The sequence below is a fragment of the Balaenoptera musculus genome, chromosome 2, assembly GCF_009873245.2.
Source record: "Balaenoptera musculus isolate JJ_BM4_2016_0621 chromosome 2, mBalMus1.pri.v3, whole genome shotgun sequence".
Classification (NCBI taxonomy): Eukaryota; Metazoa; Chordata; class Mammalia; order Artiodactyla; family Balaenopteridae; genus Balaenoptera; species Balaenoptera musculus.
The window spans coordinates 24,259,192-24,286,475 of NC_045786.1; the positions used below are offsets into that span (position 1 = coordinate 24,259,192).

The following is a 27,284-nucleotide window of genomic DNA, read 5'->3' on the forward strand; positions in this document are numbered from 1 at the left end:
ACAGCTGGATGCCATCATTTATTTATTTACTTTTTATTGGGGTATAGTTGTTTTACAATGTTGTGTTCATTTTTACTGTACAGCAAAGTGGAGTTCCCTGTGCTATATAGCATGTTCTTATTAGTTACCTATTTTATACATATTCGGGTATATATGTCAATCCCAATCTCCCAGTTCATCCCACCCCCCGGGTGCCATCATTTTAATAAAGGCTGATGGTTATGGAGCAACTCGTTTTTCTCTGCTCCCCTCTCCCTTGGTCTCCAGCAGTCCACAGCACTGTTACTAAAAACAGCCAACTCTGGAATCAAACCTACCAGCCCTGGTTTTCTGTGTTTTTTGATGTTCTGCTTGGAGGCTGGAGAGTGGCTCTAAGTGGGGTAACAGAATGTTTGGAGCCTTGAGTTTTGGTCCTTGTCATTTATTGTCTGTAAAACTTTAACTTAAATATGCTTTATTCTTCCCAGCCAGCTGCAAAATGCAGACCGTCCTCTTCTCCTTTTCATCCCCGCACTGTGAACTAGAGCGGCTTTGGGCAGTGTAGCAGATTGTACACTTTGAGTAGCCAGCTGGGCATTGGGGACCCGACCCCCCTCTTTTACGAAAGCTTCTGGGATCCAGCTTAGACCATGGTGACTATTTCCTTTTTTGAGTCTTTATTCCGTTGGAGCAGATGCTATATTGTTCTCTCCTACTACATACACTTTTAACCAGGAAGGTCTGGGAAAACCCAGATTTCCTGAAATGTTTGAGTGGGAGGGGAGACTTTAGGAGGCTTCTAGAACAGTCCCTGTGTTTTTCAGATGAGAACAGTGTTGCTTGTTGTTACAATTAAAAAGGCCAAGAGTACATTCTGCTAAGTGATGGTCACATTATGGGGTAAAACCAGATCTTCTGCAGTCTTCCGTAACAATGTAAAACTTGTTACATTCCGCAAGTTCTTTATAACCAAAGTAAATTAGGGTGTTTTTATTGACTTTGCATAATGATTTGCAGTTGGATGGGCTCCACTTATTACTATCTTATTATTTACTATCTTATTAGTCTAGTACATTTCCTTTCTGCATTTAAATGATATCACTGGTACCATGTGATTGGTGCCCAGTTTTATGGATATGTATGTATCTATGGCTTAAAGTCAGCACCTGTAACGCTCTTCTTCAGTTCTTTTATGAATCTTCAGCTCCGTTGCAGAACCCTGCAGGCCGTGGTGACTCTCTGGCTGCATCCTTCAGAGGTGGGCTTGCAGAGTCCTGATTGGTACTTTTCATCGTCGGTGTCTTAGTTGATGGCAGGATGACTGCGTGGTATCCCCAAAGCATCACTGCTCTGCCTCTGTCTTGCTCGAAGTCATCCGATTCATAAAAATCCCCTCAGAAAATTAGGTACTGATGATTAGATGTTACCTATGCATGTCTAGCTTACAGAAGGGTCCTTTGTAAGATTTCTTTACTTCTTGAGTTCTCATGACTGTACATAAAACACACGGGCTAGCTTCCTTAAAATGACTCATATGCACACGTGTGTAATGTGAGAGGCAATTCTCCTGTAGAATATGAGGTTACTTAGCTTTGTTAACAGCCTTGGATTGATGTTCTAATTCATTCCTCTTAATATTTGTAGGTGATGGGGAAATTCTATGTTTGGAGTTTGTGCAAGATGTTAGCACTAAATGTCTGTGTTAATTCTGAAACGTCATGCTTCTTTGATAAGGTCCTACAACCAGGCTCTTCTGTGTCAAGTATTTCATGTCCGTCGTAAGCTAACCTAAGGTTGGTGTTTACCTTTGTGGCTTGGAAGTAAATTTCTGGTGTAAGAAACCCTGTGTCTCTACCTTGATGCAAAGACTGATCGTATAGTAGATTTAATTGGGTCTTTCAAGGCCTCCGCCGTCTTGACAGTAAATACGTAGTGAATCATACATAAATAATTCATAGGTAAATAGTTAATAAATAAATAAATGAACTTCCAGGATGGGGCACAGCTAGTCTGCAGTTTGATTGGGTGTTCTCTTCTCTTGAGCGAGTAACTTGGAAGGCTCATTTTCTCATTTTTCGCATGCCCGCTTTTGAACGACCGATTTTGCTCAGTCTGGAGTGATACACTTGCCGTTTGGTGAGGAGGTTAAGAGGTGACAGTTAAAACCATGAATCAGAAGACACATTTGCTATTGTGGGAATTATAGGCCACTGCCAGCCCTGGTATTTATGCCTCAACCTCCTCTTATCTCCTACATATCTTATTTCCTAGGACGGAGGTATGAATCAGGATGTGAAAAATTAGCATTTCTTATGCTGGGGCAGCAGTTTGTGTCAGATTTCAATCTATTTAGAGTGAAAACCCGATGAAAACCAATTGCAAAATGGCCAGGAGATTGTGGTCCTAATCAAGGTAAATCAAGCTCTGAGCATATGGTGGATGGCAAAATTCCATGAACCTTCTGCCCCCAGAGAATCAGTTCGTCTCCCTTGATGATGGAATCAGGAAGGCCTGTCTCTTCTGAGAGAGGCTGTGTTGGCTGGTGAGAGTGGGGAGAGCTGGGCTTCATCATGCATTATTAACAGAGTGATCTGGGTGACAGGGTGCGTGTAAATAGAAGGAAGCCTTCCTTGATAAGTGCCTGGGCGCTTAACCCCTCTTTGCATCTTCAAAGCCATTTACAAATATGGTACTTGCAGATACTCTTGTGATCCCAGGCTGTTATTTGCATGTTGCTTCTTAGGGAAATGGAAGCAGTGATTTTCAGAGATCAGGTTTTGGTCACAACTTGGGTTGTGCATCCTTCAGAATCCTCTGAGATTTTCCATTTTGATGGAAATGTTTGGAAAGGTCTTAGCTCAGATTAGGTGTCCTGTGCTCATTTTGAAATTTCTGGAGTGTGAAATAAGGCAGTTTTCTCTGTGATTTAGACATGCTAGATTTCCAAGGGCAGCTAGAGTATGTCTGTAATTCCATAAGCTTTTAGTTTAGGCCTTCACTTTTAATTTTCAGTTTGGAGAAGAGTCTCTCTTCAGAGTCACATAAAAAACAAAACAACTGCAAACATTTTTTCCCGTTTCTGAGTAGCAAGCTTGAAATTGTAAGCATGTTCATTGGTAGGAAAATTGCCCGTTCCTTGAACTAGTTTAAGGCAGGTCCCTTTGAAAGGACTGGATAATTGGGTAACTTGAAAAGAAATGCAACATTTCTTTTATTGCTATTATAATAACGCTCACTGGAGTGAGTCCTTCTGAGTAGTACGCCTTTGGACCTTGCCTTTTGATGAATGCAGAGAAGAATGATATCTAATGCTAAGGTATCTTCATTAATCCAATGTAAAGTTTCACTTTTTCACCTGAACTTTGAGAATTTTGGCTTCAAAGTCTAGTTGCACAATGATAGTTTAATATTTATCACGTCTAATAAAGAAATCAAGGAGAAAAATGGGGTACTAGCACTAGCTTAGGGAAAGGAGATAATTTATAGACACATGTCTGGAGATCTGAAATTGGGGCTGCACAGCTTTTTATTGTTGTGGATTTAGGAGGGAGATCTTGTTTCTTAGAGTCTACACTGCAGGCAAGAAAATGACTGTGTTTCTGGGATGTTCCCTTCTAAACCAGTGTCAGTAGGCGGGAGACCCCCCCCCCCCCCCGCCCCAGCCCTCGTGTTGGCATATGGGAGAATCCTCTTCTGTGTAATTTGACCAACCTAAGAGCAAAGACTTAAAGACGCATTGGGGTTTCCTTTGGGAAGGACCCAGCTGGGTCTCTGTGCAGTGGTTCCCAAGGTGTACAGTCTTCACTCCTGCGCCCTGAGATACCAGTCAGCCTTTTCATTCCCCACTCATAAACATGAGAAACCACAAAGTATTACCAGACTTCTGAGGAAGGCAGCTAATATAAAACAGTAGAGACCAAAACTAACCAAGGGAGAAAAATACCTGCTCTTACAAAGGAGAGAAGAAACATCTTACAAAAAAAAAATCATGAATGGCCTCAGGGATATAATAGAAGATTTTGCATCTATGGAACAAGGTAGGATGGAAAAAGGGAATATTCAAAGAATTAAAAAGAGCCTCTTGAAATTAGATTGTAAAACTCCATAGAAGAGCTAGGAGAGGAATTCAAGGAAATACCCTAGATGGTAGATTAAAGAGTAAAGGGGCATAAAAAGGAAAATGAGGGAGATTAACGAGATTCAACATTGGAATGAATATTAGAATGAAAGAACAGAGAAAACGGAGGGGAGGAAATTGGCAGTAATTCCAGGAAATATCCTGGAACTGAAGAATAGTTTCCAATCTTGAAGGAAGTCATTCAGAGGCCCCAAGCCACAAGTAGATTACCGTTTGGTACCTCATTGTGAAATTTCAGAACATCAGAGGACCTGGTAATTAGGATGGGACCAGACTTCTCAACAGTGGAAGCTGGAAGACAATGTGGGGAACCCTCAAAATTCTAAGAGAGGATGTTTTTCCAGTTTAGGATTTTTAAATTGACATATAGGTGATTACAATGTTGTGTTAGTTTCAGGTGTACAGCAAAGTGATTCATATATATATATTTATATATATTTTAAGATTCTTTTCCATTATAGATTATGAAAGGATATTGAATACAGTTCCCTGTGCTATACAGTAGGTCCTTGTGGTTTATCTATTTTGTATATAGTAGTGTGTATCTGTTAATCCCAAACTCCTAATTTATCTCTCCCCCTGCTTCCCCTTTGATAACCGTAAGTTTTTTTTCTATGTCTGTGAGTCTGTTTCTGTTTTGTAAATAAGTTCATTTGCATCATTTTTTAAAATTCCACATATAAGTGATAGCATATGATATTTTCCTTTCTGACTTACTTCATATAGTATGATAGTCACTGGGTCCATTCATGTTGCTGCAAATGGCATAATTTCATTCTCTTTTTTGTGGCTGAGTAGTATTCCATTGTATATATGTACCACATCTCCATTATCCATTCATCTGTCGATGGACATTTAGGCTGCTTCCATGTCTTGGCTATTGTAAATAGTGCTGCCATGAACACTGGGGTGCATGTATCTTTTCCAAATTAGAGTTTTCCAGATATACGCCTGAGGAGTGGGATTGCTGGATCATATGGTAAAGAATATTTTTTACCCAGCTAAACTATGGGTTAAAACGTGAGAACAGGTTAAAGACATTTTTATGCAAGGCTGCACATGTTTCTACCTAAATCCTTTCTTAGGAACCTTTTGAAGAATGTGCTCCATCAAAAGGCGGGAGAAAACCAAGTGAGGAAGACCTTGGGACACAGAATAAGAGGAGAATCTCATAAAAGAAGTGAAGCAAGATCTCAGGGTAACACCTGCTACCAGGCATAGAAGGCAGTTAGTCTAGAGCAGAACAGAAAGCCTTGGTAGAAATTACTTCAAGATGAAATTAAGAACATACCTATATATCTCAGTTTATCGAGAGATTTAGACAGTAATGGAAAAATTGGCTTTGAAAGGGTGAAAAGTACGTAGAAAGCTAAGGTCATGGAAAAAACAAGGCCATCATTAACTCCAGGGAAGACTTGTGTGAGAAAGGAAAAGTAATCATAGTACACCACATGGGTCTGCTGTAATGTCTTTATAGAGCCATAGTAATGGGATCATACTTATTAGGAGGATGTATATATATATGTATACACACACACACACACACACACACATATATGAAAAGAGAGAGAGAGGTGATGTGAGTGGTAGAGTATCACCTGATAAAGACAAAAACTGAACAATTAATAAGTAAGCTGTTATTCAGAGGTGAGACGAATGCCAAAACAATCCGCTAAAAGAGTTGGAAGTGATTGCCTCAAGGAGGAGAAGGGCAGGAGACTGCTGTTTTTTTGTTTTTTTTTTTTTTGGGAGGGGTGCATCATGTACAAGCCTTGTAGAATATTTGGCTTTTGAAATTCTATGCAGACATAACTGATATAAAAAATCATCTGCTAGTCTATTATATCTCAATAAAGCTGGGGAAAATATCTGCTAGGAATGAGGGACCTAACACAAAGAGTTCCTAGAGATGATGTGATCCAGTCTCCTCTCGACTTTTAAGGAAACTGAGGCTGGGAAAAAAGAATTTGTCCAGATACTTTGCTGCATGAAGAGAATGGCTCTGCCATGAATAATCAACACAGTAAGTTCTTGGTACTGTAACTCTTATCGAACTTTTACGGACAACAAGCTCACCTGACTTCAGGCAGATGGTAAAGCAAATCTTGACTTTGCAAAACAATGGAATTCAGAGAACAGGTATTCTATAAGGAAAATGATTTATAATGCAAAACTAATGCACGTTATTTAATGCAAAACCATTTCTACAAAACCCAACCTAACTCTCCCCACATTTAAATGACTTTGCAGAAATATTATGTTCTCTACTGTACTTAACGATAGATATATTTTGATGAGGAACTATTTTTCTCTCTCTAAACAACCCAGGCAAAAATCTTCCTTTAATAAAGCAGTGGTTCTTAGAGTGTGGTCCTTGGGCCAGCAGCAATCAGCGTCACCTGGGAACTTATTAGAGACACCAGATGACTAGGCATTATCCCAGATCTGCTGAAGCAGAAGCTCTGGGCAGGGGGCCCAGCAGTCTGAGTTTTTTTTTTTTTTTAACAGATTATTTTTTTTAAAAATTTTATTTATTTATTTATTTTTGGCTGTGTTGGGTCTTCGTTTCTGTGCGAGGGCTTTCTCTACTTGCGGCAAGCGGGGGCCACTCTTCATCGCGGTGCGCGGGCCTCTCACTATCGCGGCCTCTCTTGTTGCGGAGCACAGGCTCCAGACGCACAGGCTCAGCAGTTGTGGCTCACGGGCCTAGTTGCTCCGCGGCATGTGGGATCTTCCCAGACCAGGGCTCGAACCCGTGTCCGCTGCATTGGCAGGCAGACTCTCAACCACTGCGCCACCAGGGAAGCCCACAGTCTGAGTTTTGATACGCCCTCCAGGTGATTCTGTTGTTCCTTAAATTTTGAGAACCACTGGAATAGTCGATGACATTAAAGGCAATGCTGACCGCCGACTTCTTTAGAAGTTAGGCTCATGGGGGTGAGTCCCCACTGCGTGACTCACCTCCACTACAGACCTCATTCTCCTCGAGGTTTAAGCACCTTGGTCAGGATTTAATGTGAACTGCGATTTTTTTGGGGGGGAGGTGTGCGTAATAAACCAGAGGCAGCCTTTGGCATTATTGATGAAAAACTTAGAGAACACTCTGAGTTCTAGAGTACAATCCAAGCATCCTAATTACAAGCTTATTACAAAGGAGCATGGTCCTTCTCGGGTGTATTTGTTGAGATTTGGGATCGGCTGTGTATCAGGGACCGTCAGATAGAGCCGTGTAAACAAGATAGAAGCTTATTTCTCTTGAAGTAATCGTCTGCAGCTGATGTCAGAACCAAGCTCTGCCATCAGTGGGGCCTTCCTCTGCGTGATCTCAGGTGGCTCTGGGGGTGACTGGTAAAGGCCCACCCCTCCACCAAAGGGTGTGACCTTCTGGTTGAACTCATTCACTCCGCAAACTTCCCACTGGCCAGAACGGAGTGGTGCAACCACATGCAACTTCGAGGATGGCCCGGCAGTGTTTATTTTGGTTAACTAGTTACTCCTCCCTGCAGACAAAGGAGGAAATGGAAATTTGGGGTGGGAGACGTTTAACAGCCTCTGGTGCACAGTCATTTCTACCTGTGTGCAGGTTCTGGTACATTCTGTGCACAGTAGAATGCCGTGTGATGATCAAGCCATGAGTCTGGGCTTCCAGGCCATGCAAAACCATGGTCACCCCTTTATAAACCTACCTTAAATGGCCCCAAGTTCAGTGATTGCTGAACTAAGGATGGGGGAACGTATAAACAGTATAAACAGTCATAGTTCTATTTTGCTGACTTTTCTCAAAATTAAAGGAAAGTTTGGTGCATAGAAACAGTCTTGTACATGTAAGAATTTCATGGATGGTAAAGACAGGGTATTAGAAACCCAATGGGGTAGGAATGGATTATTAACTGCGGGAGGTGGTCACCTCAGAACTGCACCGCACAAAGTATTTGAGCATAAACATATGGGGACAGATGTTAAAAAGGTAAATGTAAAACTTGAAACCCTAGGGAAGTTAAACTTCTGGTATCTTACAATGGGGGAGGACATTTTAGGAATACAGTTTTTAGAAGAAATAAAGTGAATTATGGATTGGGCTAAGTTAAAAAATTCAGCTCACGTTCCATATGTATATCAGAAGGACCCACTAAAGGGAGAATTGGGGAAAATATCTGCAAGAGTTTTGTGGGATAAGATACGTAGAGCTCTTAAAAATCCATAAAAAATACCCACAAAGTTAAAATGTGGGAAGGATGTGAGGTATGTGAGAATGCGTAGTACAGTGTTCATAATGGTGAAAAATAAAAAACCAACTTAATGGCCAGCAGTAGGGGAATGGTAAATAAATAACCTGTTCATATTATAATAAAAGTCATACAATCATTTCAAGTCATGTTTTCAAAGAATTTTAATGATGTGGGGAAAATGCTTTCTATGTGATGTTTAAATGGAAAATGAATTAAAATTCTAAATTCCATATGAAGTAAAAAAAAAAAACAACCCACAGAGAAGCTATCAGGAGATACTATAAAAATAAAAGAGATTATCCCTGGGTGCTAGAATTACAAGTGATTTTACTTTGTTCCTTTGTAATTTTATTTTGCAAGACTTCTACAGAGAGTACAAAGTTGTATACCTTTTATGGGAAGGCAAAAAGTAAACATTGCCAAGAAAGCGAACAGTGACATGTCATTTGCCAAAATAAATACATTTTGCAACCTGGGGGTAGACAGAGCCTTGTCACTTGCACTTACAGAATAATGTGGGTTTTTGGTATTTATGTCGTTGCTTTTGACTTCTATTTAAAATGATGGGTCTGGTGCATTTAAATTGATCTTATTTTATAGTCACGGATTACCTTTTTATAGTATCTAGTTAGAGGCAGATGGATAGAGTTGAATCAATAGGAATCTTAAAAACTTGAAAAAAAGCAAACTTTTTTCCTCCTTTAATAAGGGCTTGACTGATTTACTAGTAGTTAGGTTTATAGATTTTTCCTTGAAGAAAAACTTTCTGCCTGGTTACGTTTTGAGGTGGAATGATTTTCTTGAATTTGTAAATGAATGAAAAAAGCAATAATAGTATGACATAACTTAGCTGCTAAGACTATTTCTCTTTTGAAATTGATGAAAACCAGCACATTCACTGAAAGCCTACTACATTAGGAAGATTGTGATGAAAGATTTGTGGAATATTATGGAGAAACTGCTCAGTCTCCTTTCGAAGTTCCTTAGGTTTTAAAATTCCTATGTTCTCTTTTAACTAGCTCGCTGTACTACAACCTTCAAGAGAGCCATGATTTTAGGACATGTTCCAAACTCAAATATAATAAACTCCTGCCTGCCTAGGCAGTGGTCTAGCTGTTCACTACGGCAGCTGCTAGCCACGTATGACGTTAAAATAGATATATAATGGAATATTACTCAGCCATGAAAAAGAATGATATTTTGCCATTTGCAACACTATGGGTGGACCTGGATGGTATTACGCGTAGTGAAATATGTCAGACAGAGAAAGACAAATACTGTATGTTATCACTTATATATGGAATCTAAAAAATATAATAGACAAAGTGATATAACAAAACAGAAGCAGACTCACAGACGTAGAGAACAAACCAGCGGTTTCCCGTGGGGAGAGGGGATGGGGTAGGGGATTAAGAGCTACAAACTACTATGTAGTAATTTCTCAGTTTTTGTCTTAATCATAGGATGCCCTACCACTTGGCACATTTTTGTTTTTAGTCTGTTTCCATTCAGCCTCCCCTGGTCTGTCCATCTGTCTGGCATGCAGCTGCCCAAATGATTTTTCTGCAACAAACCTGATCATTTCGCTTCCTGGAATGAAACCCTGCAGTGCCTACTCCCACCTGCAGAGTGGAGTGCAGGAATCCGGGTCCTTATTTTGGCAAACCAGTCCTGAGTGGCTGACCCTTTGTAATGACTGTGTCTGGGTATTTCATGGGCTGTGATGTACACAAACTAGATCGTAGGGTTCTGTGAGAACCGGCTGTAATTTTACCTGTTTTTCTACCCACCCTATCAGAATGTAAGTGTGGAATAGCCATGTTATTACAGGAAAAGTCCAGTTGGTCAAAAAGCACGTTATTTGCAAGCATTGATTCTTTAACTGGTTTTGGTAACGAATCACCTGTGAGACCGCGGACACCTTACCTGTGTGTGGGGATGCTGGGGTGGGGGGCGGGTTCCTGCTTCGCAGCATCCAGCGAGAGAGGAGGGAGAAGCAGGGTGGTGGAGTGTCTTGCCAACGCTGCCAAGGTAGATTGGGGGTTGACACATCGATTCTATTTATTGGTGAAAAATGTGTCCATCTTAGTGGTGATGATGACCTGTAGAAAGTGGATGCTTCTGCTGTGCTGTGACCTTGTTGTTGACCTTGTGTGGATATGTGCTCTTTAGTCTTCAATCCTGGTACTTTCTGTTACATGACATTGCATTTTGCCTGTTGTAATGAAATGGTAGCAGCTCTGATGGGACACCGTTATTTTCGGAGAGTTGAAAAACGAATGAATACAATTACAGTGCTCTGATTTCTGTTGTTGTTGGTTGCCCTTAGGTAACTCTTCCTTCAGGATGAATTAAGAGAGGACGATCCATAGTTGTTAAGAATGGAGAACAGCGTGTCAGTTTCTAGCATGCAGGACCCTTCGTCTTCATCCTTGGAAAAACATCAGAGCTCAGCTGACCGTAACGGAGATCTTGATTCAGGTGCGATTTTGTTTTCTAAATGCATTTGGCCTTTTGATGTCTTGACCAATATCTTCCTGAAAATGTTTAGAAAATATTGGGGCAGCATTCTAGACCTCACATACTGCCTGTTCCTGGGATTTGCGGGCACGTTTATAAGCATATAGCAGCTCGAAAGTTATGCAAAATTTGGTTAGAAATACTGGGCACAGTGGGCTACATTATAGTGAGGTGACCCATCACTTCAAAAACTCAATGGCTTTATGATCCTGCAATCCCACTCCTGGCCATATATCTGGACAAAACTATAATTTGAAAAGATACATGCACCCTAATGTTCACAGCAGCACTATTTACAATAGCCAAGATGTGGAAGCAACCTAAATGTCCATTGACAGATGAATGGGTAAAGGAGATGTGGTACATATATATATATAGTGGAATATTACTCAGCCATAAAAAAGAATGAAATAATGCCATTTGCAGCAACATGGGTGGACCTGAAGATTATCATACTAAGTAAAGTAAGTCAGAGAGAAACAAATATCATATGATATCACTTGTATGTAGCATTAAAAATAGTACAAATGAACTTATTTACAAAATAGAAACACTCAAAGACACAGAAAACAAACTTCTGGTTACCAAAGGGGAAAGAGGGGGAGGGATAAATTCGGAGTTTGGGATTAACAGATACACACTACTATATATAAAACAGATAAACAACAAGGACCTACTATGTAGCACAGGGAACTGTATTCAGTATCCTGTAATAAACCATAATGGAAAAGAATCTGAAAAAGAATATATATATGTATAACTGAGTCACTTTGCTGTACAGCAGAAACTAACACAACATTGTAAATCAACTATACTCCAATAAAAAAAAACAACTCCATGGCTTAATGCAGTAAATGTTTATAAATGGTTCACACTGTTGGAGCACGGTCAGTGGATGCTCTGTCCCATCTCAACATGGTGCTTCAAGGTTTGTCCCTGTAGGGGATGAGCAGGGCTGCAGGGTCTTGAATCAGCAATTAAATACTCTAGCACAGAAGAGGCTTTTGCTCAGAACCTCTTGAGCAGAATCAGTTGCGTGCTTCTTCTTTTTTTTTTTTTTTTTAACATTTTTATTGGTGTATAATTGTTTTACAGTGTTGTGTTATTTTCTGCTGTATAACAAAGTAAATCAGCTATATGCATACGTATATCCCCATATCCCCTCCCTCTTGTGTCTCCCTCCCACTCTCCTTATCCCACCCGTCTCGGTGGTCGCAAAGCACCGAGCTGATCTCCCTGTGCTGTGCCGCTGCTTCCCACTAGCTATCTATTTTACATTTGGTGGTGTATATATGTCCATGACACTCTCTTACTTTGTGCCAGCTTACCCTTCCCCCTCCCCGTGTCCTCAAGTCCATTCTCTACATCTGTGTCTTTATTCCTGTCCTGCCCCTAGGTTCATCAGGACCATTTTTTTTTTTTTTTGGATTCCATATATATGTGTTAGCATATGGTATTTGTTTTTCTCTTTCTGACTTACTTCACTCTGTAGGACAGACTCTAACTCCATCCACCTCACTACAAATAACTCAATTTCATTTCTTTTTATGGCTGAGTAATATTCCATTGTATATATGTGCCACATCTTCTTTATCCATTCATCTGTTGATGGACACTTAGGTTGCTTCCATGTCCTGGCTATTGTAAATAGAGCTGCAATGAACATTGTGGTACATGACTCTTTTTGAATTATGGTTTTCTCAGGGTATATGCCCAGTAGTGGGATTGCTGGGTCGTATGGTAGTTGTATTTTTCGTTTTTTAAGGAACCTCCATACTGTTCTCCATAGTGGCTGTATCAATTTACATTCCCACCAACAGTGTGAGAGGGTTCTCTTTTCTCTACACCCTCTCCAGCATTTGTTGTTTATAGATTTTTTGATGTTGGCCATTCTGACCAGTGTGAGGTGATACCTCACTGTAGTTTTGATTTGCATTTCTCTAATGATTAGTGATGTTGAGCATCTTTTCATGAGTTTGTTGGCAATCTGTATATCTTCTTTGGAGAAATGTCTGTTTAGGTCTTCTGCCCATTTTTGGATGGGTTGTTTGTTTTTTTGATATTGAGCTGCATGAGCTCTGCTTGTATATTTTGGAGATTAATCCTTTGTCAGTTGCTTCATTTGCAAATATTTTCTCCTATTCTGAGGGTTGTCTTTTCGTCTTGTTTATGGTTTCCTTTGCTGTGCAAAAGCTTTTAAGTTTCTTTAGGTCCCATTTGTTTATTTTTGTTTTTATTTCCATTTCTCTAGGAGGTGGGTCAAAAAGGATCTTGCTGTGATTTATGTCATAGAGTGTTCTGCCTATGTTTTCTTCTAAGAGTTTTATAGTGTCTAGCCTTACATTTAGGTCTGTAATCCATTTTGAGTTTATTTTTGTGTATGGTGTTAGGAAGTGCTCTAATTTCATTCTTTTACATGTAGCTGTCCAGTTGTCCCAGCACCACTTATTGAAGAGACTGTCTTTTCTCCATTGTATACTCTTGCCTCCTTTATCAAAGATAAGGTGACCAAATGTACGTGGGTTTATCTCTGGGTTTTCTATCCTGTTCCATTGATCTATGTTTCTGTTTTTGTGCCAGTACCATACTGTCTTGATTACTGTAGCTTTGTAGCATAGTCTGAAGTCTGGGAGCCTGATTCCTCCAGCTCCGTTTTTCTTTCTCAAGATTGCTTTGGCTATTCGGGGTCTTTTTTGTGTCCATACAAATTGTGAAATTTTTTGTTCTAGTTCTGTGAAAAATGCCATCGGTAGTTTGATAGGGATTGCATTGAATCTGTAGATTGCTTTGGGTAATATAGTCATTTTCACAATGTTGATTCTTCCAATCCAAGGACATGGTATATCTCTCCATCTGTTTGTCTCATCTTTAATTTCTTTCATTAGTGTCTTATAGTTTTTTCATACAGGTCTTTTTTCTCCTTAGGTAGGTTTATTCCTAGGTATTTTATTGTTTTTGTTGCAGTGGTAAGTGGGAGTGTTTCCTTAATTTCTCTTCCAGATTTTTCATCATTAGTGTATAGGAATGCAAGAGATTTCTGTGCATTAATTTTATATCCTGCTACTTTACCAAATTCATTGATTAGCTCTACTAGTTTTATGGTAGCATCTTTAGGATTCTCTATGTATAGTACCATGTCACCTGCAAACAGTGACAGTTTTACTTCTTCTTTTCCAATTTGGATTCCTTTTATTTCTTTTTCTTCTCTGATTGCTGTGGCTAAAACTTCCAAAACTATGTTGAATAATAGTGGTGAGAGTGGGCAACCTTGTCTTGTTCCTGATCTTAGTGGAAATGGTTTCAGTTTTTCACCATTGAGAACAACGTGGGCTGTGGGTTTGTCATATATGGCCTTTATTATGTTGAGGTGAGTTCCCTCTATGCCTACTTTCTGGAGAGTTTTTATCATTAAATGGTGTTGAATTTTGTTGAAAGCTTTCTCTGCATCTATTGAGATGATCATATGATTTTTCTCCTTCAATTTGTTAATATGGTGTATCACGTTGATTGATTTGCATATATTGAAGAATCCTTGCATTCCTGGGATAAAGCACACTTGATTATGCTGTATGATCCTTTTAATGTGCTGTTGGATTCCGTTTGCTAGTAGTTTGTTGAGGATTTTTGCATGTATGTTCATCAGTGATATTGGCCTGTAATTATTTAGTGTCCTTCTTTGTCTCTTATAATAGTCTTATTTTAAAGTCTATTTCGTCTGATACGAGAATTGCTACTCCAGCTTTCTTTTGATTTCCATTTGCATGGAATATCTTTTTCCATCCCCTCACTTTCAGTCTGTATGTGTCCCTAGGTCTGAAGTGGGTCTCTTGTAGGCAGCATACATATGGATCTTGTTTTTGTATCCATTCAGCCAGTCTGTGTCTTTTGGTTGGAGCATTTAATCCATTTACACATAAGGTAATTATCGATATGTATGTTCCTATTACCATTTTCTTAATTGTTTTGGGTTTGTTATTGCAGGTGTTTTGCTTCTCTTGTGTTCCCTGCCTAGAGAAGTTCCTTTAGCATTTGTTGTAAAGCTGGTTTGGTTGTGCTGAATTCTCTTAACTTTTTCTTATCTGTAAAGGTTTTAATTTCTCCATAAAATCTGAATGAAATCCTTGCTGGGTAGAGTAATCTTGGTTTTAGGTTTTTCCCTTTCATCACTTTAAATATGTCCTGCCACTCCCTTCCAGCTTGCAGTGTTTCTGCTGAAAAATCAGCTGTTAACCTTATGGGGAGACCCTTGTATGTTATTTATTGCTTTTCCCTTGCTGCCTTTAATATTTTTTCTTTGTATTTAATTTTTGATAGTTTGATTAATATGTGTCTCGGCCTGTTTCTCTTTTGGTTTATGCTGTATGGTCCTCTCTGTGCTTCTTGGACTTGACTGAGTATTTCCTTTCCCATAGTAGGGAAGTTTTCAACTATAATCTCTTCAAATATTTTCTCAGACCCTTTCTTTTTCTCTTCTTCTTCTGGGACCGCTATAATTTGAATATTGGTGTGTTTAATGTTGTCCCAGAGATCTCTGAGACTGTCCTCAATTCTTTTCATTCTTTTTTCTTTGTTCTGCTCCCTGGCAGCTATTTCCACCATTTTATCTTCCAGCTCATTTATCTGTTGGTCTGCCTCAGTTATTCTGTTTTCGATTCCTTCTAGAGTATCTAATTTCAGTAATTGTGTTGTTCATCACTGTTTGTTTGCTCTTTAGTTCTTCTAGATCCTTGTTAAATGTTTCTTGTATTTTCTTCATTCTGTTTCCGAGATTTTGGATCATCTTTACTATCATTACTCTGAATTCTTTTTCAGCTGGGGTGCCTATTTCATCTTCGTTTATTTGGTCTTGTAGGTTTTTACCTTCCTCTTTTGTTTGTAATATATTTTTTTGTCATTTCATTTTTTTTTTCTCTTTTTGATGAGTGGTGCTGTATTCCTGTCTTACTGGTTGTTTGGCCTGAGACATCCAGCACTGGAGTCTGCAGTCAGTTGGATAGAGCTGGGTCTTGGTGCTGAGATGAGAACCTCCGGGAGGCCTCAATCTGATTGATATTCCTTGGGGTCTGAGGTTCTCTGTTAGTCCAGCGGTTTGGACTCGGAGCTCCCACTACAGGAGCTCGGGCCTGACCTCTGGCCTGGGAATCAAGATCCTGCAAGCTTCATGGAGTCGTTAAAAGAAAAAAAAAAAAAAAAAAAGCAAAGGAAGAAAGAAAGAAAAAAAGGAGCAGTACAATATCAAAGAATAAAAAAGAAAATAAAATTAGAAAGATAAAAAATGTATTAGGAAAAATAAAACTATAATTGAAACAACTGCAGCAAGGTGTAAAATAAAACCATAACAGAACAAAGAATAAAAAAAGGGGGGGGGGGGGAAACAAGCTAAAAGGAGAGAACAATAACAGAGTATAAAGAATAAAATAAAATTAGAAAAATAAGAGATTTATTAGGAAAAATAAAAATATAAAAGAATCAACAACAATGAATCAACAAGGTAAAACAGAACCCGAATCTAAAAGAGGAAAAAAGAAAAGAGAAAAAGCCTTGGCTTTGGGGGTGGAACTTAGGCAGGGGCGGGGTTTAGGGTGGGGCCGGACCTATGCGTGTGGGGGTGGTGTTGGAGCGTGGGGCGGGGCCTTGGCTCAGGACCCGCGGAGCTGGGAAAGGCCTTGGGGGCGGGGCCTAAGCAGGGCGACTTGGAGGCCGCGCCTCTGCTTAGGACCTGTGCGGAAGGAAAGAGGCAGCATGTGGAAAGGAGGGCCTCTGGAGTGTGGGGTGCCGGAGTTTGGAGGTAGGGTCCTGGGCGAGGATGTGTGGATGGGGTTTAGGCCCCGCGCATTGGAGGGGGTCTCAGAGTGTAGAGGTGGGGCTCTGGGTGGGGGTTTAGGGGCGGGGCTTGGGCTCTGCGTGGCAGGAGGGAGGCTCTGAGCGCAGAGGATTAGGCCCGGGAGCCCAGCAGGCTCCCCGGTTCTTAAGTGGACGGGGAAAGCACTGGCCCCGTTCCTTCACACCCCTCCCCCACCGTCTGCCCCAGGGTCTCCCCTGTCGCCGCTGGACCCCTAACCGTGGGTGGGTCCCGCTGGGTGTAGGAACTCCTCCCCTCCCCCAGCCGCCCCTCAGGGGTGCCGGTCCGCGTTTCCAGCCTTTACTTTTGCTCCCCCTTCCCCCCCTCCCACTCCCTCAGGACCCACGTGGCTGGAGGGGGCCTCGGTGGGCAGAGGATCAGGCCCGGCATCTCAGCAGGCTCCCTGGGGGCCCAAGTGGGCAGGGGAAACCTGGCCACGCTCCCTTTTGATCCTCTGCCCTCCCAGGGCTTCCCCAGTTCCCCCCTTCGGGCATGGGATCCCTTCCCCTCCCTCAGCCGCCCTTCAGGGGCGCCAGTCCCGTCCCGCCTCCACTTCTCCTCCCCCTTCACTCCCCCGAGGCCCTGCATCCTATCTGGTCACTGGGGGTTCCTCCCGTCCCCTTAGGTGTCCGTGGTGCCCCACTGGTGCCTGGTAGGTGCCCTAGTTGTGAGGAGCCGTGAATTCTGCGTCCTCCTAATAGCCATCTTGACTCCGCCTTTAGCTGTGTGTTTCTGCCACTGCAAGGGAGGTGGGGGAAATAGGATTTTCCCCTATGTGCCCGGTAAGAGAGGGCAAGAGGATCTGCCCAAGCATCGAATGCCCCTTCCCAAGACCCTTTCTTTTTTTTTTTGGCTGCACCTTGAGGCTTGTGGGGTCTTAGTTCCCCCACCAGGGATTGAACCCAGACCACGGCAGTAAAAGCGCCAAGTCCTAACCACCGGACTGCCGGCGAACTCCCCCTAAGACCTTTCGAAAACCTGGAAGGAATCTTTCGGAAAAGTACATGACGTGAAAGTATTTAGGTCATGTGAATTTGCACTAAAATATTTCTCCTTGTAGGAAATCCCAAACAAAGCAAAAGCAATCTTTGGTTGAATTTCATGTTTAACCAAAGAATTCATAAATGTAACTACTAACTACCTACATGATAGTTTATTTTAAAAAGATAATTTTTTAAAAAGAAAGGATTGCATTATTTTCGTAACAGCAAATTATACAAGGACAACTCAGCTCTCTGAATCGTAAACGTTTGCTGTGGTGAATTCATGTAAACAAAAAGAGCATTAACTCACTGGGCGATTTGACCACCATCCAAAAGTTATGAGATGTGTCTTTGCATTTTGATGAGACCAGGCAATGACAGGATTACAGATTGCTTGATATCATTGAGTTTCTTAGATTATGTTTCTCAAATAATATCTGTACCTGGAGTTATCTTTTTATCTGCAAAAAAATCTGGAAAACCCTGAAATAATTGCCTAACTATGTTGAAAGATGTTAGTACCTGTTTCAAAATTGGCTTAGTTCTCCCCACTTGTGTTTTTCTGTACATAAAATAGGAGTGAGAAAACTTCTAAAAGCAGAGCTGAGCCTTTGTCTCCCAATGGAAATGTGGAAATTCTCTTTCAGAGAGAGCATAGCCTCATAGCTGAAGGTTCATCCTAATCATTCTACTTTTATTTAAGTACAAATATACTTTAAAGAAGTCTTTATTACATTTGCTAAGTGAGGTTATCTTCCCACTTTTGGCGTCACTGCGCTTTTATTGTGTTTTTGTCGGGCACCAATCTGATGCCTGTTACTGAGTTGTTTTCAGCGGTGTGTTTTCAAAGCCGTTTCAAAGCCAACCGTGTGTTGAGTTTTCATTTTTCATGCAGCTGCGGTGTAACTCAAGCATGAGTAGATCCTGAACCCATTAATAATAATACGGTGTCGGGAATATTATTTGTACTGACTTTCTTTTGGGGTGACTCCATGACTGGGGAAGCATGAGCGTCAGGTTCGGCACATCTTCAGCGGGGGGATGTGTGCAGTGGGGAAAACTTACCCGACGCATGTGGTGAGTTCTTGCTCTTGTGTGGGGCAGCTTGCATCATCCAAGGTGTTAAGATCTTTAGTAGAAATAGTAGCTCCAAATTACCTCTAAATGATCCTGACATTTTTCAGATCTTGGTCCTGACTCACTTTTTTCTTTTTTCCTATATGCCTAACGTGTCCTTTCTCCTTGGAATTTCCCTATGTCCTTGTGTGGTGAGGAGGCATTTAGATGGTGCCACAAAGACGGATTTCCTAGAGAGGAAACAGATTTAAGGCAGGATCTAAACCTTCGTGGCGAGCAGAGGCCGACTTGTAGAAACTCGAATCTAGTTTGGAACATTGAGACGTTAACAGACTCAAGTATGAGTCTTCAAGTAGTTTATTTTCCCTAGGAGTTTCCTTTTAACCGGTTCATCAGTAAAATAGTTTCCGTTCTGGAATCGGTCTTGGGGCTATTTGGTTCTGGGACCCGCTGTGACGTGCTCAGGGCTGGATGGCATCTTGGTGCCAAGGTTCTTTTCCCCAGAAGTTTCCAGAAGAGATTCATGTGTTGGATGAACCAGAGAAGGCACAGACAGCCTGCAGCTGCTTCTAAGTTGGCTGGCAGGTGCACGAGGAGAGGTTTGTGGTCCTGAGTTCCAACTGTCTGGCAGGCACTCTTAAGTACTTCCCACGTGTTGGGTCCCTTCATCCTTCTGCAGCCCAGTGAGACAGCTGCTTTTATTAGCCCTGTTTTATAGATGAGGAAACATCGGATGACAAGAGTCACTTGGCTCTTGTGTTCCAGCCAGGATTTCATCTCAAGCATCCCGAGGCTCCGAAACGCTGGGCTGTCCCTGCCGTTCGGTGCAGGGAGAAGTTACCCTCATACGTACGGGTTCCTTTGAGCACGCCTCCCCTGCCCCTACCACCCCACGCTTTATGGGACCAGGCGCAGCTCAGATTCCTTCTTGTCCTCTCCTCCACTTGTCCCCCGTCCCTCCCCGGTCCCCATGTGTCATGTGACACACAACTGCATCTCCCTGAGAAGCAGCTATACTCTGGCTCTTCTCTGCCAAAGTTTTGGGGCCGTAGGATGGAGTCTAAGGTGGCTCCCCTGGGGGTGTGCGCATCTTGTGCTGCTGAGGTCCGCCCCCTCACCCCCAGCTGCTGCGATTCCTTGCTTGATGGTCCACTTTGCTGCACTAGAAACTTCAGCTTAAAACAAATGACTCGCGTGAACAGCTTTTTTATTTTTCACTTTTGCCTCTTTGCCTAAGGAAGGCTCAGAGAGTGTTGGGGTCCATGACTGACACTCGCGTCCTGTCAGTGAAATAGGCAGCGTGTAAAATTCCTCCTCCTCCTGGGGGGCACCGAGGCCTCGCCGGCAGACAGCCTGGGCGGCCCTGTTACTGGGCACAGAGAAGGAAGGGGACCGGGATTGGATTCCTGGAGTGCTCGGTTTCTCCATTTGCAATTTGCTTGCTGGTGATAAAAGCAAGCAAAATAGTATGCTGACATAGTGATCAGTAGATTCCTTGACATTCTTTTTCCAGACCAGCTAAATGTAATTTGCTGATGAAGTCTGCAGATAAAGTGGCATTGCACATTTAGACGGGGCAAGCCACTGAGTGAAAGAATTACACTGGAAATGTGGGCTTGATTTTTTTTTTTTTTTTGGACTAGGAGTATTTAACCAGAGTCCCATGGGCTCTTCTATTTGGGAAGGAAAGGAGTCAACATTCTTAGTAGAAAAATCTGGATCTCTTACTCTTCCAGCTGGGGACTAGTTCAATGTGACTCAATAATATTTCTCCTCCTCCCCTTTTTAAAGTCTCTTTTGAATACTTGTTGCCTCCCCTAGCTAGGAGATGGGGTGTTCAGTTTTTCCTGTAAAGTCTCTCTGGCCCCCTGGGGTCTGGGTGGCCGAGACACCCTTGAGGACCTTGTGTTCCGGTGTCTGTCCCCCCACCCTGTACCCCCCGCCCCAGGTGTAGTCCTGCAGCTGTGAACTCAGACCTAGGACTGATGTTGGCTAGTCCTTTCTGAGTTTTATCAATACCCTGTGTCTGTTTAATGTACTCACAGTGGAAACATTTTCTAAACCTTGTGATCCTACCAACCGACTATCAGCAGTTAAAATGACAAAGATTGAATGTCTTCTTCCTTTCTCTATCCACTTAAAAAAAAAATCTAGCGCACAAGAAGGTGCCCTGTAAGATTTCATTCATTCTGAACCTGCTGATTCTCTATTCCTTGACTGGGTGCTGGTGACAGGTTTAATATTCTCCTCTGCATGATTAGTCTTATTTCAGCTTGTTACATTCTACAACCCAAGATCTGATGACTTAAAAAAAGGTAATGAGTCCTGTGTTGATTCCATTTTTCACTGTAAAGTCGTTTGCACTCCCACTTTGAGTATTCTTTTTCTAGTTAACATGAACGATTCCAGTCACATACACAGCTCTCTGTGTTCTAGAATTGGATCACCACTAAAGAACACTCCCGCCTTCTTCTGAGCTGTGACATTTCCTTAGTAGCTTTTCACAGTCTGCTTGCATGACATCGTGGGGAAATGCCTCTGACCAGTTCCGATGCAGAGAAAAGAGGCCGTCAGAGTTTCCTTGATAAAATGTTTACGAGTTTAAGAAGTTTATGAATCAGCTGTAAATATTTGCTCCGGGTTTATGAGACCTCCACTCATAAACACTGTGTGTCTGTCTCTTGCTCTTTGAAATGTCTTTAGAGAATCAGCTGCTCAGGGCATAAGTGGCGGAGGAAGTGTTACATGTTACAGGTTCCGAAAACCCTCAATTTTGTGTTTGATTTTATTGTTAAAACAGCATACTTAGAGTTAAAGGCATAAAGGTTTTAATCTTTACAATCCCATTCTAGGTCTGACTCTTGGTTGCTTTTTAAAGTGTTTGTTTTGATGGCAGAGAGCAGCAGAGCTTTCCTGGGCACTGATCTCACTGACTCACATGTGGGGAGGGGGTGGGTCCCAGTGGTACCTTTTCCTTTCTTTCTTTTTTTATGGATTTTATTTATTTATTTGTTTATTTATTTATTGGCATGTGGGATCTTAGCTCCCTGACTAGGGATGGAACCCGAGCCCCTTGCATTGGAAGTGGGGAGTCTTAACCACCAGACTGCCAGGGAGGTTCCACCTTTTCCTTTCTTGATTGACGGGAGTGAATGCTGGAGCGAGCAGGAAAGCTGCTACAGCGTCTTTTATTGGGAGAAGAGAGGGAAACGTAGCTTGTAATGAATTAAAATTGGGTGGAAACAAAATTTTTGTTAACAGCCTAGATGAGAGTTTTAGGAAGGATCAAGAGCTCTGAGGAAGGGTCTCAAAGTTGCAATTGGGAGGTTTAAGCCTTGGTCTTCGCCTCACCACTGCCTCCAAGTGGTGGAATCATCAGGTCTCTTGCGGTCCTGTTGAGGTTCATCAGGGTGCAGCGGGCAGCTCCTGAAGGCTCAGTCTCCACCCGAGTGTTTCTGATTTGGAGGAGCCCGATCCGTTTTCAGCAGCTGGAATTCTCCAAAAACTGCTCTTCCGGGACCTAGTGCCTCCGTCGGCTCAGGGCCGAGTGTCACACCCACATCCTCTGCCGGCTCTCTCCTCCTTCTTTGCAAACAGGCCCCAGGAGCCCTGCCCCTTCTGTCCTCCTCCCCGAGGGTGGCAGCTGCCTCTCGCCCACCCCCCACCCCCTGGGTCCTCCTGCTGCCTGACTTGGCCCTGGACACATTATCGCTCACCACCACAGAGACAGATAAGCTGGCCCCGGGGTCCGCCTCGGATCCTTCAGATGGAGAAGGGGGTGGTGGTGGAGCGGGGCTGTCTGACCTGGGAGGGTGCCTCGGAGAAGTTCCAGCTTCCACCCCAGACCACCTGCGTTGGACCCCTGCTTCGTAGCTGGACAGCTGTGCGACCTGTTAAGTCCCTTGAGTGCCCGTCTGTCAGGGTTCTTGGAACAAGGATTAAATAAGGTGCTGCATGTAAAGCAGTTAGAGGAGGGCTGACACCCCCAGTTCTCATCACTGCTGTGACAGCCTGTGGTCTCTGGGTGGAAACGGAGGTGCCTGTCAGGGCTGGAGCTGCAGGGCCTGCAGGAGGCGTGGTTTGAGCGGACGCTGGACGGGAGGGTGTAAAGAAAGCACAGACTTTCACTGCAACAAGTCAGCTACCCCGGAGATTCCGTCCCAGGCCACCGTGGCAAGGAGATGGTGCTGCGTCCGTGCCTCCGGCTAGTGGGTCAGAAAACAGGCTTGATCATTGATGCCCAGTGCAGCTGGGGTGAAAAGAATTGTGGGCAGAACTGTTGGGTGACCCCCTGAGGCATTTTCTAGAGCCTGACTGCTTTCCCTTTGGGTTTGCCTCCCTGCCTTTAGCAGCTGGAAACCCGCCTCACAGCCCTTGGTAAGTGGTAGCTACAGGACCTGCTGGCTCTTTCCAGGGAGCACGATTCTGATGGGAGGGCCTAAACCCCGGGCTGACTGTGCATCTTGGAAGAGCTCCAGGGGAAAGGTTTTCTCTTCAGGTGGCTTTTTCTGTTCTCGGACATTTAATCATAAACCACCTTATTAAAGTTGGAGGTGGAAGTTCTTAGCAACTTGGCTTTAGAAGACGACGTTTAAGGTAGCTGCCTTTTGGCTTAGCATCTTCTGATGTTACAAAAATTATCCTCTTCTATCAATTCCTGAGACTAGATAGAGTATTACAAGAAAATAACTTTTCCCACTTATAATTTATAATCTTGAGGAGAAAAAAAATAGTGATAGCCTCCAAGAAGTCTTTCTTATACCAGTCACTAATTCCTCCGGCCCACCTGCCGGGTTATTCCACTTCTACATTAATACACGATTGATCGCAGTATTTCTTCTGGGCCAATGAAATGGGCTTTTGCTAATAGAAGATACACAGGTTGAACGTCAGTATCCATTGAGTGTTATGGAAAGAAAGGAGAGTCTTAACTTTTGAAGCACTAAATGGCCTGCATGTTTGGACAACCCTTACTACTGCGTGTTCCTTCCTTATGACAGCCTTGAAAATAGGTTAAAATAATGTTTACGGCTCATCAGTTTTTTCCAATGGAAACTATGACATCACATTTATGTTATCTATATTTTAAAGTGAGTTATTTGGTGCTTTTCAACTATACCGACTGTATTTTACTGTACAGTCTGAAATGTTTTGGGAATTGCTTGATTTCCTCCAAAACAGTGATGGTTTTAAGAGCCACATCGTACATTTGATTGCATTTCTCCTTGTTCCTTGTCCTTGGAGAAATGCGTGTCCTGTAGGTTTCCACCTGGGTGCCTTGCCCTGAGAGCTCTGTCTCAGGAGAAGGCAGGAGAGGGTCCTGGAGGGGGTGGGCGTGGGGTCAGTCTGAGAGCTGCTCAGTTCCTGTGGCTAACTGGCCGGGCGCCTCACACACCTGAGCAGTCCTTCTGGGTCTCAGTTTTTTTCCTTGAAATGACTTTGGAGTCAATGCTTTCTGAGCCCCAAAGATCTATGATATTACTTTAATAATCTCCAGCTGTTGTACTCTATATACATCAAGGTGCTTACTTGGTGCCCAGTGGTTTCCTTCACCTTGTCCTCCAACCTCCCCAAACACTGGAGTGTCTCCAGTGGATAATCTCAAACAGGCTAACATGCAGCAACTATGCCTTGAAGCAAATCTCATTTCATTTACTGAAGAGCCCTTAATCTTACCCTTGATTCTGTCATGGTAGTCCAAGCAGAATTTCTTCAGGGTTTTCCTTGATTTCCTCTCCTCTCTCCTCTCCTCTCCTCTCCTCTCCTCTCCTCTCCTCTCCTCTCCTCTCCTCTCCTCTCCTCTCCTCTCCTCTCCTCTCCTCTCCTCTCCTCTCCTCTCCTCTCCCCTCCCCTCCCCTTCCTTCCTTTTCCCTTTCTTTCCTTTCCTTGTTCCCTTCCCTCCCTCCCTTTTCCCTTTCTTTTCTTTTCTTACCTTCTTTCTTTTACGTGAAGTATAGTTGATTTACAGTATTGTGTTAGTTTCAGGTGTACAGCAAAGTGATTTCTTTATATATATATGTATATATATTCTTTTTTTTGATTCTTTTCCATTATAGTTTTTTACAAGATATTGAATATAGTTCCCTGTGCTATACAGTAAATCCTTGTTTATCTGTTTTATGTACAGTGGTATGTTTCTGTTAATCCCATACTCCTAATTTATTCCCCCCACCTTTGGTAACCATAAGTTTATTTTCTATGTCTGTGAATCTTTCTGTTTTGTAAACAAGTTCATTTGTACTATTTTTTATATTCCACATGTAAATGATATCATATGATATTTGTATTTTTCTGACTTACTTCACTTAATATGATAATCTCTAGGTCCATCCATGTTGCTGCAAATGGCATGATTTAATTATTTTTTATGGCTGAGTAATATGCCATTGTGTATATAGACCACATCTTCTTTATCCATTCCTCTGTTTGATAGACACTTAGGTTGGTTCCATGTCTTTCTTGAGTTACCTGTCTCTAAAATCAGCAAACAGAAGCTTTGCAAAGAATTCAACAGTATTCTCCTACACATTGAATTTGTTTCTCTCTTGCATGAAGGATTTTCTGGTTTACATGGAAGGCCAGTGCCTTTCCATTCTTCACACTAGTATTGATATGCTTCTTCTTTTTTTTTTTTTGTCTTTCGACAGAAGAAGGCTCAAGCTTGGAGGAAACCGGCTTTAACTGGGGAGAGTATTTGGAGGAGACGGGGACCAGTGCGGCTCCTCACACATCGTTCAAACATGTAGGTGACTTCCTTTCTCCTCTGACCTGTTTGCGGGGGTGGGAAGGGGGTCTTCAGGAAGATGCCAAACTTATTGGAAGAAAGGGAATGAGAAGAAAAGAGAAATTTGGCCAAGATTTCTTAGAAATGCGAAGGAGATGTGGAAGTGAGTTTGATTTTCACAGAGGGCTGCAGGGAAGGTGGGCGTTGCTTTAATCCAGGGCTGGGCCCCGGGGTGGTGCTCAGCATGCGAAATGGTGTGTGGTCTTAACCTCATTCTGTGCCTCAAAAAGCCAGATTAGAATGATGTGTTCTCTGCTGTCTGGGGCGCACAGCCCAAGACAGGTAAGGTTGATGTGAAGAAATAAAAAGCCAGCAAACTAGGCAAGTAGGTGTCAATGAGTAATGTCTTCTTAGGAGATGTAATGGCTGTATATTTTAAGTTTGAATTGATATTTTTCTTTTGAAAAGACACCTAAAAGCGTTAGAGCCATTTGTGGACAGATGAGTCAAATTACAGGAAAGACCATAAATATTCAGGAAATGTTTGGATCAAACCAAAAAAAAATCACCCTCATCTATACTGTTTTTTGAACAATGCAAATAGCATGCCAAGCAGAGGGCAAGTCCCAGGAAGTAAAAAAATTAAGTTTTTACCAGATGTTTGCTTAGATATGAGATTTTGGTAATATATCATTAGCGAGAAAAAGGTTGAGTTTCCAGGACCTAAGTTCTTAGGTATTACTATTGCTTTATTGGAAATGAAAATTTAATACTGAGAAACATTTTTTTCCCCCACTGGGCCTTTCCAAGGCAAAGATTTAGCTTCAGTATCATAAGCAAATTGGGGGACTTTCTCAACCTGGTCTTCCTTCTGGCTCTTTTCTTGAATTAAGAAGCCACTTTATTTTAAGGCGACATTTTATTCTTTTTGGAAGTGAAGTGTTCCTTTGAAAAGGAATTTAAGACCTTATTAAATTTGCATGACCTCGTTAAGGGTGGATAGTATTCCGATTCTCTTTTTATACTGACACTTATACTGTGATAATTGCTGGTTTATTATGAATGGGATTGTGGCCATTTAGTGAAACCAAGAGTGAAATATTAAAACATAATAAAACTAAAACTCACCCAGCATACAGTGTGGATTCCGTTTTGCAAAAGCCATTGTAACATCTGCCTTTTACGATGCCAGGATGACTTGGTTAGATTTCTCCAGGCGCTTTAGGAATGAGATATAGATCAACAGCTTTTTCCTTCCTTTTCTGTACCGGAAGTCCTCAATATCTCTGCATACGGAGTCAGTCCTGTTCTCTTTCATCCAATCCATTCTCCTGCCCCACTTTCAGGCACAGTATAGTGCCCTGTCCTGTGGATGCAGAATGTCCCCAGGCCTGTCTGCCAGGCTTAAAGGAAGAATAGCCCAGGACCCATGGGCGAACAGTTCATAATTCCATCATTTTTTAAGCAGCAGCTACTCAGGGACATCCGATGTGCTGGCCTTAGAATATTATAACTCACCAGGATGGAAAGCTTTCTTTTGCAAGGAGGGCTGGCAAATATTAATAGATGATAACCCTTCATTAAAAAAAAAAGAAAATCCATTTTCTGAGGCTGCACTGTTCACGCAGTAGCCACAGCCATCCAGGACTTGGAAAGTGTGTCATCCAAATTGAGATTGAAACCAAGTAGGACCCTGCAGGGCCTTCCTGAGAACAGACCCCCCTGTGTCCCCACCTCCAAAACTTTAGCCTCTTAAGGCTTTCTCTGAGTTGCAAAGAGCAAATTTAATCAG

At 42.3% G+C, this 27,284-nt stretch overlaps 1 protein-coding gene across 2 annotated transcripts in view; it reads left to right on the forward strand.

The window, feature by feature from the left end:
* Positions 1-27,284, forward strand: part of SFMBT2 (Scm like with four mbt domains 2) — a 222,412-nt gene that overhangs the window by 10,001 nt on the left and 185,127 nt on the right. For both annotated transcript variants that reach the window (XM_036844256.1, XM_036844255.1), the window contains exons 2-3: positions 10,676-10,827; positions 25,416-25,510. In XM_036844256.1, the coding sequence (XP_036700151.1) occupies positions 10,728-10,827; positions 25,416-25,510 (195 nt within the window). In that variant the 5' untranslated portion in view covers positions 10,676-10,727. The remainder of the gene's footprint in view (positions 1-10,675; positions 10,828-25,415; positions 25,511-27,284) is intronic.